Below are 15,519 nucleotides of genomic sequence, written 5' to 3'. Positions count from 1 at the left end.
GACCTCTCTCTCTCTCTCTCTCTGTCTCTCTGTCTCTCTCTCTCTCTCTCTCTCTCTCTCTCTCTCTCTCTCTCTCTCTCTCTCTCTCTCTCTCTCTCTCTCTCTCTCTCTCTCTCTCTCTCTCTCTGTCTCTCTCCAAGTTGAGCCGCCTCTCTCTCTCCCTTTCTGTGTGTGTGAGTGTGTGTGAGAGTGTGTGTGTGTGTGTCTGTGTGTGTGAGGGCCAGCTGGCGGTCTGTGCTCTGCTCGGCTCACTGCTAGCAATGGCGCTGCGGGCTGCCCAGCTCTTGTCGGCTCCTCTCGTCGCGGCCGCCCTGCTGCTGCTGCTCGGAGGACCCCGGGCCGGACTCTGCTGCCCGAGCCGCTGCCTGTGTTTCCGAACCACCGTGAGATGTATGCACCTGAACCTGGAGACCGTGCCGGCAGTGTCCCACCAGACCACCATCCTGTGAGTAGCCTCTCCTCCCCCCCCCCCTTTGCCTCCAAACCGACCGGGACCCGGCCCGCGGAGAGGAGGAGTAGGAGGTGGACAGCGGAGAAAACTCGGAAGAGTTGTAAAGTTGTGAGAGTTGATAAAGTTAGCACGAAGTTTTTCTTAGCTGAGGACTAAAGCTAAACTTACGTAACGCTACACCGCAGTGTATCAGCATGTCTCCCCCGGGTTGGGGCACCTGTGTGCGGGTTCAGCTGCTCGGAGCAGCCGGTTCATCTGACCGGTGTTCAGGGGTCACAGCCCCGGGGGATGCGCAGCGTTTCACCGGCGAGTGTTAACTTCTCCTTCCCCGGGACATGACACACACTTTGACTGCAAGGGAGAGACCAATTCGATTTTTATTGAAACCACAGCCTGCTCTCACTCACTCACTCACACACGCTTCTATCTTTTGGGGGGAGTCTATGTTCCAGGGGGTAAAATGTGGACTTCATTTCCCAGGGAAGATGTTTGCTGCAGATCAGCTCCATGGAGGACTTCCTGATCCCTTTGCAATCTCTCTGCTTCCATTCGTGGCTGTGTCTCTGGTTGTCAGGAGCACTCATGCTGCAGTCACCCAACTAAACAACCTCCTCTGTGATGTGGCCAAGTGTGTCAGAGCACACAAAGCCCCTGCCTCCCAGCTATGTGGCACCTTTTGTCTTTAGTCGTCCCCTCTGCAATCTGGTTGTGCATTTCGTGTCCATAATGCACTGGTCTATAAAAAGCTGCATTCAGGCTGGGAGCAACTGAGGGGGGGACAACAAAAGGGGGGCAGCTCTGCCAGCCTGGGTACTCAGAATTAGCCTTGTCCTCAACCCACAGCCCTGAAGGAAAGAAAAAGGCTTCCCTGCACCACAGCAAAGAAAGGATTGTTTAGGATGCCTGGAGGATGTGTCTGAATCTGATCAAAGGGGCGAGCATGCTTTGGTTTCCCCAGGATCTTGTGCTGGTGCGAGCTTTGAAGCCACTCGTTGCTTTAGCTCGGCTGTCAAGTCAGTACATGAATAGAGGTCGTACCTGGCCGTCCCTCATTCTGCGGTATCAAAATGTTCCCTCACATCGCTGGATGTCTGCGGTGCGAGAACTCGCATACCCCAGCCGTAAGCTCACCTATAGGCGCCGGTGTGAGGAGTGTCTAAATCTGAGGATGAGTTGTGTTCAGGCATTTTTGTGGTCCTTCAGCTGTGGGAGATCAAATGAAGCCTCAGAAAGCAGTAGTCAAAGTTGATTAAAAAAGGTGGGAGGTGTTTTAAATCCTTCTTTCTGGAGTTTTTGTTAGCTTTTTAAATGATATTCTACTTACCAAGGGCTTTGGGGTCAGAGCTTTCCTCGAGGTCCTAAGTGGTTTTGTGGGATTAAGTCATAGAAAGTAAAGAAATCTCGTTTGTTGCATAGATACTTGATCTGGAGCTGTGTGTGCTTTAGAGGTATAAACCGTCTTCTTTCTTCCAGTTGGCAACAGGCTGTTCTTTTAGAATTACTGTATTATGATTGTGAGATGACTAACCACGTAAGCCTTTTAGTGTGTGAAGCACAACATGATGGAAAAGTCAAGCATTTGTTGACTTATTAAGTTATTCAGGGAAAGAAATAGAAATGTAACAGTATCTATTAATCATATGAAATCTACTCCTGTTTATCTTTTTGTTGCATGACCCTTTTTTCGATATATTTTTACAGCTGTAGTCTTGCTCTGGTGAGTCAGGCAGTTTCATATAGCATTGAATTTCCTTTATTATGACCCCAGGTGTTATGTGTGTTTGTATTCATCTATAGCTGCATCACTAAGCAAGTTTCTAAGGTGGGAAACAGTCCAAATAAAAAAGGCGCTAAAACCCAGAGTGGTTTCCTAGTAGCTTAAAACAATGAATATCATTGTCTTCAATCTTTTGAAACTCAAAACATCTCTTTCAGTTTCCCTGTTTCCTCTGGGCCACTTCAGTAGAGAAGTGTTGGCTCAGAAGTACTACTGCACATGGGCTTTGTGCCAGGAGCTTTTCTACATGACACTTGGACCAAAGGAACATGGACGCTTTTTTTTTTTTTTTTATCTCTCTGGCCTACATTTGTTTTTCAGCTGTTTTCTCTATGGACTTTCTGCTTGAGGCATGATAATAAATTCTGTTTCCTCTCCGTAATGACACTGCTTCATATCTTCTCAGGGAATTGCTGCAGTTTGAGAAATGATTGTTTTTACATTAGCACTAGTTTGCCAAAATCAAATATAAACAGTTGGTTTTGCTGGCATTACTTTAGTAACTCTAGAAAAAGCCTCAAACACAAGCATTACTATTCTGTTTGAATCACTTCAAACTAAGCTTTATATGATTTATATGTCACAAGTCAGTAGCCCAGTGAGGCATATTCTGACGTCTTTGCTGGTTGCTTTATTATGACTGTTGCATTGTATATGGTGCCAGTTTAATAACAGAGACGTACACATTCTGTATGTAAATGTATTCAGAGTTGGGAACATGTCAGTCAGTTGTGATGGGCTGTAATTTATATACTGGCTCGTGCTTATTGTGAACTGTAATTAGTTGATCATTGACTTTCTTTCTAAGTGACGATTGAGGTTTTAACACAAAGGTAATGTAAATAACTATTTTGAAACTGCGTGCTTCATAAAAGTTGGTTTTAAGTAAACAAGACTAGGTTGAAACTTACTTTAAAACTGGATCTTGTCTTGTCAATGCCTGGAATTTAGGTTTTATTTGTAAACTTGTGGAAATTCAGCACGCCACTTTGCATATTCATGTGCCATTGTTTCATATTTTCTGTCTTATACCACATGATTTCAGCCACATGTACAATTTTTCATTACATAGACCTTTAACGTGGAAACTGCCAGTGTTAAGTCCATTTAAGGTTAGGTTTACAGACATTTGTGTTTACACATACAGCTCCTCCAGGTAGTATCTAGAAAAGTTCAGGGTAGTAGCGCATGTTTGAGAGCAGCTATTATCTTTCACACTGGATAGTGCTTGTCCTCTATGACACTCACTGAATGGAGATAGGTTCCTCCTTACTCCTAGGGCATGTTGGCCAGTGTTGGCCAGTGGCCTCCATGAAAAGTAGCTACGGTTTGTCCTAAAGTTAGAACAAATTTGCCAATGGTGTCTGAAAATGTAGCAACGAAAGTTGGCAGGTCTACTTGTAAACGCCCCCCCCCCCCCGATGACATAATGGAAACTGTTTGTGACAAATTAATTTGAAATGGCTATGGCCAAAGGGGAAACTCTCCAAATCTCGACTGACCAACTAATTGTGTTACGTTGGTCATTCACACGGAATTTGGCCGACTCTATTACTTACTCACTCGCTCACAGACATTCGGGAATGTAGGGCTGGACTGATGCAATTGCACAGACTGGGACTAGTTCTCAGTTTTGTACCTGAGTGTTTTCTGCACGACAGCGTTGAGTGTTCAGAACATGAGTGGAAACAGCTGTTTGTGGGTGCAGGAAGGTTGGTGAATCATTTCAGTGATGGTTGGTGTCACAGTGTCAGCGGGCTGTACATTCCATTTCACGGCTTGGTTCCGCCTGGTAACGGCTTTATCGGGGACACAAATTTCTGTGACACCCTCCTTTGAGCTCTGCATGGGTTCCTATCTGGCAGTCATCGTCTTGCCTCTATTCTGTCTGAATGTCTCTTACTGCTCACCCTGCTCTCTTTGGCGTGGTCGCACGGAGTGACAGTGAGTCAGGGAGAGAAAGTGGAGTTCCATTGTGTGGAATTTGCTGCAGTCAGGCTTTGTGAGGCACTCAGTCTCTGCAGCATTATGGAATGCAAAGCCAGAAATCCCCAAAGCTTTGCTCATTTGCACAGGGAGATTGGGCCCAAGATAGTTGTTGAAAGAAACTCTACATGGCCTCTTCCTGTGCTCATCCAATGCAAGACAGCTGGGGAATTATGGGGAACACTGTTTCACATTTCTTCTAAATTAGTTCATGAAAATTTATCATGAATAAAGTATGCATTTTATTTTGGCAAGTTTGATAATAGGCTCCTGTTAAGTTTACCGCTCTGCAGAAATGTTCGTCCAGTCAGTTTGATGGGATACTGTTTTTCATGGAGGCCAAAGGCAACTTCACACAGTTGAACACAAAAACACATTTGTGAAATACTATTCCCTCTTTTGTTGACCATTGCTTTTTATTGTCTCATTAGTTGCATTGTTTGTTCACCAAACACTTTGGGATGTCTATACAGACGATTGGCAGAGAAAAGTCCTTCATACTGTATAATTATTCTCAATCGTTTTCAACATTTTAATCAGATTTAGACGTTGATTTGTCTTTCTCTCTTTTTCAAATACACTTTCATGAACGTATAAATGCGCTCAGGGTCACATTGATGTTCACCTGATATAGTAAACAAGCCAAGTAATCCCTCCGAGCTAATGCATGTTAACTGTGACACAACCGGGGAGAAATGTGCATCAAGATATTCTGCAGACACAAGACATGATAGAAAAGCTAGAGACTGTGTCAGACACACAGAGTTCAGGTCTGCAGTTGCTTATCACCGACATCTTCTCCATGCAGATACGATGATTTGACGTAGTGGAATGATTTTACCCCAGTCACCACTGTGAAAGAAGGAAGCGGTCACTCTGCAGCTCTACTTCTCAAGTACACTGCTCACTCACTGACAAATAAAGAAACAAAATGTTCTTGAAGAATCTAATCCGACTTTCAGAAGGCAGCCCCGATTTGGCAGCTTCACTGTCTACAGCATGACTTTCCAAGTTGTGGAATTTAACTACAAAACGTAAAAAAACAAAAGGGAAATCCACCATATGAAATTAATCAATTCATGATTGTCAGAAATAGATATAAGTGGGTCACTATGACAGTAATCAGTGCTGGACCGTCTCTAATAGATGACGCTATAGTCCGTTATCACCATAGATGTGTGTACACAACCTTTCCAGCTGAAGATTTCAGCAAAGTCAACAGTTCCTGTGATTGTTCCCAAAGTACTGTACGTGCACGACTCCTTAATGTGGATTGTTCTCCCTTTTTCATTCATTATGACCTTGAGCTGTGAATGCACACATCTGGGAAACTATTGACCAAATTACAGACAATGGCAAAGTATGGTTGGTTAGAGTTCATAACTTTTGGTTTAAATATATTTTGGTTAATTGCCCAGCCCTAGCTCCTCCTTTCCACCAGCTCTCCTTTGACAAGAAACAAACCCTTGTCACTTTTACAAAGGCTGTGCTTTACCGAGATCCACCGCAGCCATGTTTGGAGATCCTGGTTCTGTGTTGCTCCAACCAACAAGGAGCCAGCCATGTTCTTGTTTAGCTAAGAATGACTCACGTACACCGGAGAGTCCTTGGCATGTGTCACAAAGCCAAATGACTTTACTGAGTAGAGAGGGAGAGAAAGAGGAGAGGTCCACACATGGCATTCAGATGCTGGTTGAATTGGGCAGAGGCCAGGCTCAGCCGTCGTCGGAGCTCGGAGAAGAATTTACAGATATCTCCTCCGGAATTCTTCTCTTTTTCTACAGCTGCTGTACCCATTTGCTTCATGAGATTTATTTGCCTTGTGAATGCCATGGTAGCAGATGAGCACATCAATCGGATATGTTTTACTGATAATGCTAGGAGAAGGTGTTTATTTAACAAGTGCACGTCATTTAATCTCCCACAGTAATTTTTTAGCAATTTATGCACAAGAGCATTAGATCCACACGTGTTGACAGTTTAGCTACAAACTGTCAGCACATGTGATTCCCGCCCAGTAGTTAACACCAACAACCATTTGCCAGCTTAAGTGCACATAGTCAGACCATTACCTTTCACATATGAAGAACGCATCAACATGCCAAAATACTGGAGGTTTTTTCCTGCTGTATTCTCTCATGGGCTCACTCGGACATTTTCTGGACATTTAACTCGGGGGCTGGCAGGAAGCAGAGACAGTCCGGAGCAACCGATTCAGAAAAATGCCTTCTCACTCACAGCCCCCAGAAAATGTCATGATAATGTCTGGAGTTCAGTGCATGTCTGAGAGCAGCTTTAATCTCTTAAATGTAGAGGAGGTTCCTTGGAAAACAAGATGGCATAGATGATAATCAGCTGATTAGGTAAGAGCCAAAAAGGATACTCGCAACAATCCTCTTCAGTCAGATGTCTGTAGGCAACCACTATCCACACATCCAGCTTCTCTCACAAAGATTAATGGAATCTCTCTCAGTGTGTCCACCCCTGCGGTGGGTGCTGGGAACCCCAAATGGAACGCAACAGTTTTTCATTTTCCCATCACGCTGTTTATTGTTAAAGGCTGGTGGTATAGAGAACTCTCAGCATAATCTGATTTTTACCAGTTCCTTCAGCCTATGGATGGGTGGCCGTCCAGTTACACAAACCAGTGCAGCATGTTCACCCGGCTCTTGTGATTGACATGCAGCCTTGCCATTGGGTATAAATCTTCTCTCAAAGAGCTGTGAGTTCTCACTGGAGTGTGTCAAACCTCTGAGGTGCCCGGCCAAGGAGAGCACATTATTGTTTAAAGCATTGTTTGGGTTACCGGTTAATGGGAACTTGGGACCAAAAAACTTAAAAAGTTCAAAAGTAGCAGGGTTAGATACTGGACCCCCACATGGATGCCTTTGGCAGGTGAAGTCTTAGACTTGGCCCATGATTTCCGTAATGGATTGTGTGCTCTTCAGTGTCTTTACTGAGATCAACTGAAGTGAATCCTTTGTAAATTACTAAGTCTTAGTATTCTAGTAGTAAATCTTTTAGTTCCCTGAGTTAATTCATTCAAATGTTTGTTCTAACACTGAGCATTGACCAATAAGTACTGTAATCCTCCTGTGTGGGGGGGGGGGCAGAGTTACTCTGTCCCTAAATCACCTCAGTGCACTCACTGGACCTGCAGCTTCATCTCAGACCCAGTGTGTCCACAACACTGCAGCAGATTGTCAGCGTTGTCTGCTCTAAATAGGTCAATCATATGTTTTGAGCAGGGCCGGCTAGTGGCATTGGCGACATTGTCGTTTGCCTAGGTTGCAGAATGTCCCGGGGGTGCAGCTAAGATAACTTGACTCCTTATTGTTACTGTTAAGACTATGGATGCACCGATCCGCTTTTTTCACCTCCGATACCGATACCGATATCTGAGGTTTAGTATCGGCCGATACCGATCCGATACCGATACTAATTAAACACCAGTTCTAAGTCACCCGCGGGCGAGTTCACCACCATTGCAGCTCCGCCGGTTCCGTTCAAACTGAGCAGGGCGGGAGATCCGGACCGGGACCCGTCCGGCACCGGGAAGGCGGAGGGACCGGGAGCGGGACCGGGAGCTGGACCGGAACCCGGACCGGGAGCCGGAGCGGGACCCGGACCGGGACCGGGAGCCGGACCCGGACCGGGGTTCACAGACGCCCGGGGGAAGCTAGCGGCGGCGGCGTGCGGAGTGGGCAAAGTTCCGGGTCCCGGTCCGGTACCGGGGCAGCAGCACCAGCAGCCGGCAGCCCGGCTCCGGGGAGCACCGCGGCCCCGGTGGAGGCGGCTCGGCTCGCACCGGGAACCAGGGGAGAGGCGCCGGGCACTGTCGGCTCCGCACGGCGTGTTGCTTGCGTATGACGTCACTCACAGCGCACAGCATAGAATTACACAGAATAGATCAGCCGATATGGATCGGCCCATTGTCACCGATACCCGATCTAGAAATTTCTTCAATATCGGTACCGATACCGATGCAAATATCGGATCGGTGCATCCCTAGTTAAGACATTATTGACAGAAACACCCTTTAATCGCAATAACAACCTGACTGCTAGAATGAGATAACGGCTGCAATTTGATGAGTAATTGTGCAAATCTCAGTCCAAGACAAGGAAGTTACACTGACTGATGCAAGTACTGAATTGAATCAGCCTTAATTAATCATTACTTTTATTATTATTATATTGTTATCATCTCAAGTTTTTCATAATGAGAAGGCCTGAGCCTTCAGGTAAACAAGAATTAAAACTAAGAAAAGAAGAGGAGGAAAATGACCGATATGGAGGTGCAGTCTTATGTTTACATTATAATGTGACGAGTAGCAATAACGCTGGGCAATGTTAGGATAGCTGCTAGACTCTGACATATTAAAGGAATATAAATCTGATGGGCAAGCCAGCAGTGGTGGATGACATAAAAGTATCAAGACCGAAATGTTAAAATACTCTTCAAGTAAAAGTACTCAAGGAACAGTCAGACTTAAGTAAAACTAAGTGTTAAAGTCAACATGTACTTAAAATGTTTGAGTAAAACTACTGGTGTGTTTGATATATTATTGTATGTGAAATCATCAGTTAATCAATGCTGAAGCATCAGTGTGTGATGTGACATGTAACTCAAAGTAAATGTGCTAAAAATTGAAAAGGCACACATTTACAACTGTTTATAAATACAAGTATGAAAGTATTATCAGCAATATGTACTTAAGGTATGAAGTAACAGTACTCATCGTGTAGTGAATTTTTTTTTGGGGGGGGATTAATATCACTGCTGCATTCATGTGCATGCTGCATTTCACTGCTCTTTCCCTTCATCTCACCCAGGGCACCAAAGTGTTGGAGCCGGTTTTGAGAAATGACCTGAGTTTAGTTAATGCCAGAAAGCTCTAGTGCAAACAAAGGAACTTGTAATTCCCTCTACAAATCCCTCTGTAGGAGTAAATCTCTGTCTACTTTTTATTTAAAACATTTTCACATTGTGACTCCGCTCTAATGAGCATGGCATGTTGAATTATGAGCCCAAACTCCTGTGTGGGTTAATGACAAACATGTTCGTCTTCAAAAATAAATCAAATGATCTTTTGTTTTACTCTCTCTGCTGCTGTTGTCAAGCTGCTCTTTCATCACTGCGCCAAGGAAGCTGTTCACTCTCAGTCTGCTCTGCTCTGCACAGTTAGCCTCTGTTTCATCCTCCCCTTAACATTAAAACTCCAATTAAACACATCCACGGAAGTTAATAGACTGACTTCACATCTCACAGAATAAATGTCGTAAAATGTTCAGCAATTTGTGCTCATCTTTGCAGCAACTAAATGGAACTACTTGCTGAAGAATGTCACACTCACTCGCTGTTTACTAAATGTCTCCCTTGCTTTTCCTGTACTCTTCCCCCTCGTGGACTGAGTCATTCTCCTCCCCTGCTTTTCTCTTGTTCCCTTAAGATAAACCAGCACAAAGCAGCTTTATCGGCCGTCATGCTCCGCTGACAAAATGCAATCATTACTTCCTGTTTAGTTGTGGTCAAACAATTGTGCATTTTGTTGCTTCCATGCCTGGGAAATAAACTTTGCTGTGAGATTAGAACTTGTGAATTTGCATTGTAAAACAGCCTTATTACTCTGTAGTAGAGGACGGCCCGGGATTATTTGTAGATGTGTTTGCTGTCTCTGGGCTGCGATGGATGGGCAGGGTCGGGCTTTTGGCACACACCATCTTTTTATTGACAGATCTGAAGGCAACACAGGACATTTCAGTGTGTGCTGCCATTCTGTGATCAAAGGCAACTTTTCAGTCTTACTCACTCACTGCAGGCCGTGAGAGCACAGTGGTGCTGATGTCATCAACCCCCCCTGCCAAGACCAGGACCCTCTGGTCAGCCCCCACCGACAGCTGAGCCTCTGAATGAACACAGCACACTGGTGCACTTATCCTTCTCTGCAAACACAGTCATGGAAGGGAGGCACGTGCACACACACACACATACACACACACACACACACACACACACACACACACACACACACAGCGCCACTGAGTTAACCAACTGAATGTTGTATAATAATCAACAATCTATTAATGTGGATTTCTGTTTGACAATACATTATGAGTTTGTGAGTTTTTTTTACACCTGCTGCTTTCAATCCATGAAAGGATTCGCAGAGTTTTCCAGCGTCATGTGCAGAACAAATGGACAAAAGAAATTCTATTTAGGTTCTAAAAACATGTTCACACCTGTGGCATCACTGGCTCAGGAGGGTCAGTGGGTCATCCACGGACAAAAGCGGGTGGGTTAATCCCCGGCTGCTCCAGTCAACATGTTGAAGTGCCCTTGGGCAAGAAACTAAGCCTCACATTGCCCCTGAAGGCTGTGCCGGCAGTGCATGAATGGTGTGCTGTAAAAAAAAGCAGCGTATACTTGCACTGTATTAATTCATGAATGTGACTTGTATTGTAAAGTGCTAGAGAGTGGTTGTTAAGGTTAAAAAAATAATATTCTGCAGTCCATTTACCGTTTAGCTTCATTGTGCCTCAAAGGGGTGAGATGGCCCAGTAGAGACGTTGGTGTAATTAGTGAGTTGATTCTGTTTAAAAAATATATATATTTGTTGTTTTCTATTGATTACAATTATTCTGCAGTTGCTTGATATCACTGCTACAGGCTACATACATGACGTGTGTTTTCGGGTGAATATAAACAGGGACTAGAGCTTGTTAAACCCAGAACTAATATGAAAACATAGTAGCATGGATGTAGCCACAGTTACAGCTTTAGCTTGTGACATTTTGGTTTCCAACGGTATGTTGAAATTGGGCCTGTTTCGTGTCTTTGTGTTTTTTTCAATACAATCTTTTCAAATTAAGCAAACTCCAGTTAAAACAAAGGTTTTCATTGTCTGCTCCAGCTTACAAATGTTTTTTACAGAGTTAACATTTACTTGATTTGAACTTTCACTTTTTTATACCAGGCTTTTTAACTTGGGTAAGAACTTTAAACTCATCTTAAATTTCCTGTAGCATAAATTAGAACCACTGCTTTCATGTTAGTTCACCGCGTACAGACTGGAGCCGCGTAAAACAGAATACAGTCCTGCTCTCCTCTTCCTCCTCCTTGCCTTCATCCTTAAGAGCTGGAGGCAGGCAGGCAGGCACACGAGCGGGACAGCCCCTGCCTTCAGCATGTCCGGGCAGTGCACTAGTCTGCACCCTCATGGACCCGTTGCCTGGAGAGAAATGTTTTCCTTACTCTTCACCGAGCAGTGATCCCTGTTGTTTCCATTGTAGACCGTAAACAGTTTTCTTAGGGTTCGGCCTAATCTCTCTTTTTTGAACTCTCTAAAGAAACTTTCAGACTTGCAATAAACTCCGGATTATCTCCCGAAATTATCCTAGGGGCTGTATGTGCAAATCACTGAGTCAAAGGTTCTGGACATTCTCTGGAGTTATAGCCCACTCGTAAAAACTCCAGATAATGTTTGGGTTTGTTGATGAAGAACTGAAATATCTCAAGAGTTGCCATTCACATAAAAAACACTGATGAAGATGTGAACTGGGAAAGACGATGAGATTAAAGAGTTTTTGGTGACTAGGACCGATGTCGCTGTCGATGTGCTGTAAATAAAAACACTTGATCTCAGCAGTGGAATTAATAAGTCACATCCTGCCTCCTGAGCCAGGATTTCATGTCTGAAAACGGCGTAATTGTGAGATGGTTTTGTCTCATTTTAAAAACTGAGAATCCATTCATTGTAACCACATTTTTTTATCTCAACTAAAGACCTTCATTTTCTCAAAGAAATTTCCTACCTATTCTTTTAATAATCATAACATCTTTGATTGAATTACGTATCCTAAAGCCTGTGTATCCAAAGCATGTCAGTCACAGAAAAGCTCTTTGAGTGGATTCCTGTGCTATCTCACAGCCTATATAAGAGGAAGTCACCATATGAAATGTTGTATTCTCTCTGATTGGATCCATATGTGAAGGCTTTTACAGAGCGTATGACCCATAAACATTTTACTGGCTATGAAATGAGTAGTTTTTCTTTTTATTATTTATTTTTTTGGCTCACATTTTCACAGAAACACACGACGGCAAAACCCTCAGGAAGTTATAGGTTTATAGTGCTTTGCCTGTGAATATAGAAATAGACACAGAGAATGCTAAGCTAGTGCATGAACACAGCATCTAAATTAAACCTGTATGCTTTCTCTTTTCGCCCTAAACTGCAGAAATACTGATCTGAAGATTCTCACCTATCTGGTGTCCCAACAGTTTTGCATTGTCAGTGAGGTCTGCGTGACCCAGCCTCAGAGTATTTACTTTGTAAGGTCATAGACTATCAAGAATGCCGGTAGACGGTCCAAGCTGTTACTGTGGGAGTAGAGATTTCTAGGTCAGAAAAGCTGATGTAGTTCTCCCGTCCGGCGTCCGTCAATGCGGTGATAAATCTCTGCTTTGTGTTTTTGTCCAAGTTTCTTTTTGAGGCCGGAGGGGATCTCACTTAGTTGTATGCACAAATCACCTATCATAGTTGTTGTGGATACAAATATAAAAATCTGTGGCGTCTTTATGAGTAAGATATTTTATTATCTGAATTTTTGGTCTTAAAAACTGTATTTGATGTTAAAATATTATGCACCAGGTTTAAATAAAAAAACCATGGATTCCCCCCCCCCCTTTAGAGGTTAATCCTCTCCACTCAGCTTCTTCACCTTATCTTCAATTATGGGAAACTCTGATAATTCTTCATATATAGGTCTTCAATTGCTTTATTTGTGGTCATATATAGAACCGATTGTAACCTGTAGAAACCCATCCATAAAGGTATCATCTATATTAGATGGATGTTACCAGAAGAGTCTCTGTATCTGTTCACTCTTTAGCTTCAATAATACTAATGACTTGAATGGCTGGGGGAAAATGAACCTGGCCCAGCTGAAGGTCAGATGACTTTGAGCCAAAGTTCCTCAAACGTAACATCACAGTTGAGACGGGATATTCAAATTTCACAGAACAGTCTGCGGCTGGTGATGCCACTCGGCGTTAGGAATGACTTTTACCTTCACTGGGCTAATTGCAGCATTAGAGTCTTTAGCTTGTCACTTTTCGTGCCACGCTAAGCCGTTTGTTGTAAGAGCGCAGGTGATTAGTGTCACGTCAGCCGATATTACCATTACACAGGAGACTGTGACCTGCCGAGAGCTGCGTCCAGCCTTGTGGTTTGTTATCTTTGGGGCAAATGTCATATAGATCTGCTCTCGTGATTTAAGCCCGACAAAAGCATTCTTCTGTGATGAGTAATGTGTCCAATTATCCTTTTGGAGTTTTGCGTGATGGCTCTGCCGTGGACTTGAGTTCACGCAGATGTGCGCTGACGGCTTTGTTGAGTTCACACAGCTTTTCTCTGCAGCTTTGTTCATAAAAAATGTTTCTGAATATAACTTTACAAATATGTCTTTGTTTTCTGCAGAGACCTGAGGTTCAACAAAATCAAGGATATACAACCGGGCTCCTTCAGACGATTAAAGAACCTCAACACACTGTAAGTCTTGGTCCCCGCTCTGCATGCACAGTCGGAATCTTTTGTATATATTCCATAGGATAACCTCTTTCTCTGGTATGTGATTGTTTCCTGAATAATATTGAGGTAGAAGGTGGTTACAGAGTAATGACATCCTGTCTGTAAGAAATGCCAGTGTCTCAAGAAGGCAGCCATTGAAAATGAATCAAGACCATTTCCCTTTTAACGGCACTCTGCAGAATGATTGTCACTTCCTCAGAAAGTCCTGTTTGTGTTCCACATGCGCGCTCATGCACGCACGGGCAAATTCTTGCTCCGTTGTGTGGTTTCACACATGTAGGTCAGCTCGTAATCTGCGAGGAATTTACTTTTCCACTTCCACCCACAGGGCTATTTATCATATGTCCAGCCTGCCAGATGGTGCACTGCTAAGATAATAAACCAAAATGTACCATTGTGTTTTTTTTAGTGCATTAGTTTAGTAACCTTTTCCAAATAATAAAGGAGCGTGTGTTGCATCTGCTCATGTGGACATATCAGAATCTTGATACATTCACATTTCAGACTGTGCAGCTGACGGCGAGAATAAATCAAACACACCTCGCCTTGCTCAAACCTTTCAGGCATTATTGAAATTCTTTTCTCCTCCATGTCTGCTGTGCAAAAAAAAGGAATTGGGTAACCGCAATTTAGCACAGATCTAAATATTCACTTTTTAGAATGTATTTTTGTTGAAGAACAAACAAACAACAAACACGCATTTAAGCCCATACATCCAACAGACTAGCTCAATCTCAGCACCCTTATATCTGATCATCTTGCATAGAATATGTTATATCTAAATGAATACACATATTTTGCACGTGCATATATAGTTATTTATATATAGAGAGAGAGACATGTTGGCTTAGATTAAGTTTCAAAGTGAAGTAAAGTCCTTAAAGGTGAGAAAAGCACATATTTGACCATAAGATTGTCAGCCAAGCAGCCAATGTTTTTGAAATAGAGCATATAACACGGATAGAAATACTGTACATCACTAATGTCACAGTCAGTTTACGACAAAGTGTCAATCTACAGATTACAAAAAGAAATGAAATCTGTGCCCTTGTGATTTCAAACCATGGAATGAAACAGAGTGAACAAGCTCCACCTTTATGAACATGTTCCTACTGGGACTAAGGTAAGGGGTCATCAAATTAAATTAAATTACATTGCATCTTGTCTTCAGACATGGCCTTCACTTAGAATTAGCCAGGACCAGATTAACTGTCCCACTGTCTGGTAACCACAAAATGACCTCTGTCGTCTTTTCTTCACAGCCTCCTCAACAACAACCATATACGAAGGATCCCCAGGGGGGCGTTTGAAGACCTGGAAAACCTCAAATATCTGTGAGTGCCCCTTGTTGTCCACATATTCAGAAAGTTTATGTTCTTAGTCTCAGTAGGAAGTTCTCTCTTTATGCAATCACCAGGATAGTAAGCATGTTGAATCTTGCCTGAGACTTTAGTTGACAACATGATAATTATAACAATATTGAGTGTAAAAGAGAAGGACAGCTGATCTTGCTCTAGACTGCTCAGTCAGTGAAAATGTATCAGTGCAGTGTTACATCAATGAGAAGTCTCCCTCTGACTCATCCTTTATACTTGTACATGTCTGGAAGTCTGGAAGCGGTTCTATCTCTCCTGTCGGATTGCTGACATCATCGTTAGTCACACGTCATGTATCCACACCGTTGTGCTGCCCTTTATTTCCATCGGTGTAGTG

At 43.3% G+C, this 15,519-nt stretch overlaps 1 protein-coding gene across 1 annotated transcript in view; it reads left to right on the top strand.

The window, feature by feature from the left end:
- Positions 1-260: 260 nt before the first annotated feature.
- Positions 261-15,519, top strand: part of LOC133015702 (peroxidasin) — a 56,477-nt gene continuing 41,218 nt past the window's right edge. The window contains exons 1-3 of the mRNA XM_061082969.1: positions 261-445; positions 13,696-13,767; positions 15,069-15,140. Of these exons, the coding sequence (XP_060938952.1) occupies positions 261-445; positions 13,696-13,767; positions 15,069-15,140 (329 nt within the window). The remainder of the gene's footprint in view (positions 446-13,695; positions 13,768-15,068; positions 15,141-15,519) is intronic.

This window comes from Limanda limanda, chromosome 12 (genome assembly GCF_963576545.1).
Source record: "Limanda limanda chromosome 12, fLimLim1.1, whole genome shotgun sequence".
Classification (NCBI taxonomy): Eukaryota; Metazoa; Chordata; class Actinopteri; order Pleuronectiformes; family Pleuronectidae; genus Limanda; species Limanda limanda.
This window is presented reverse-complemented; position numbering and strand designations above follow the sequence as displayed.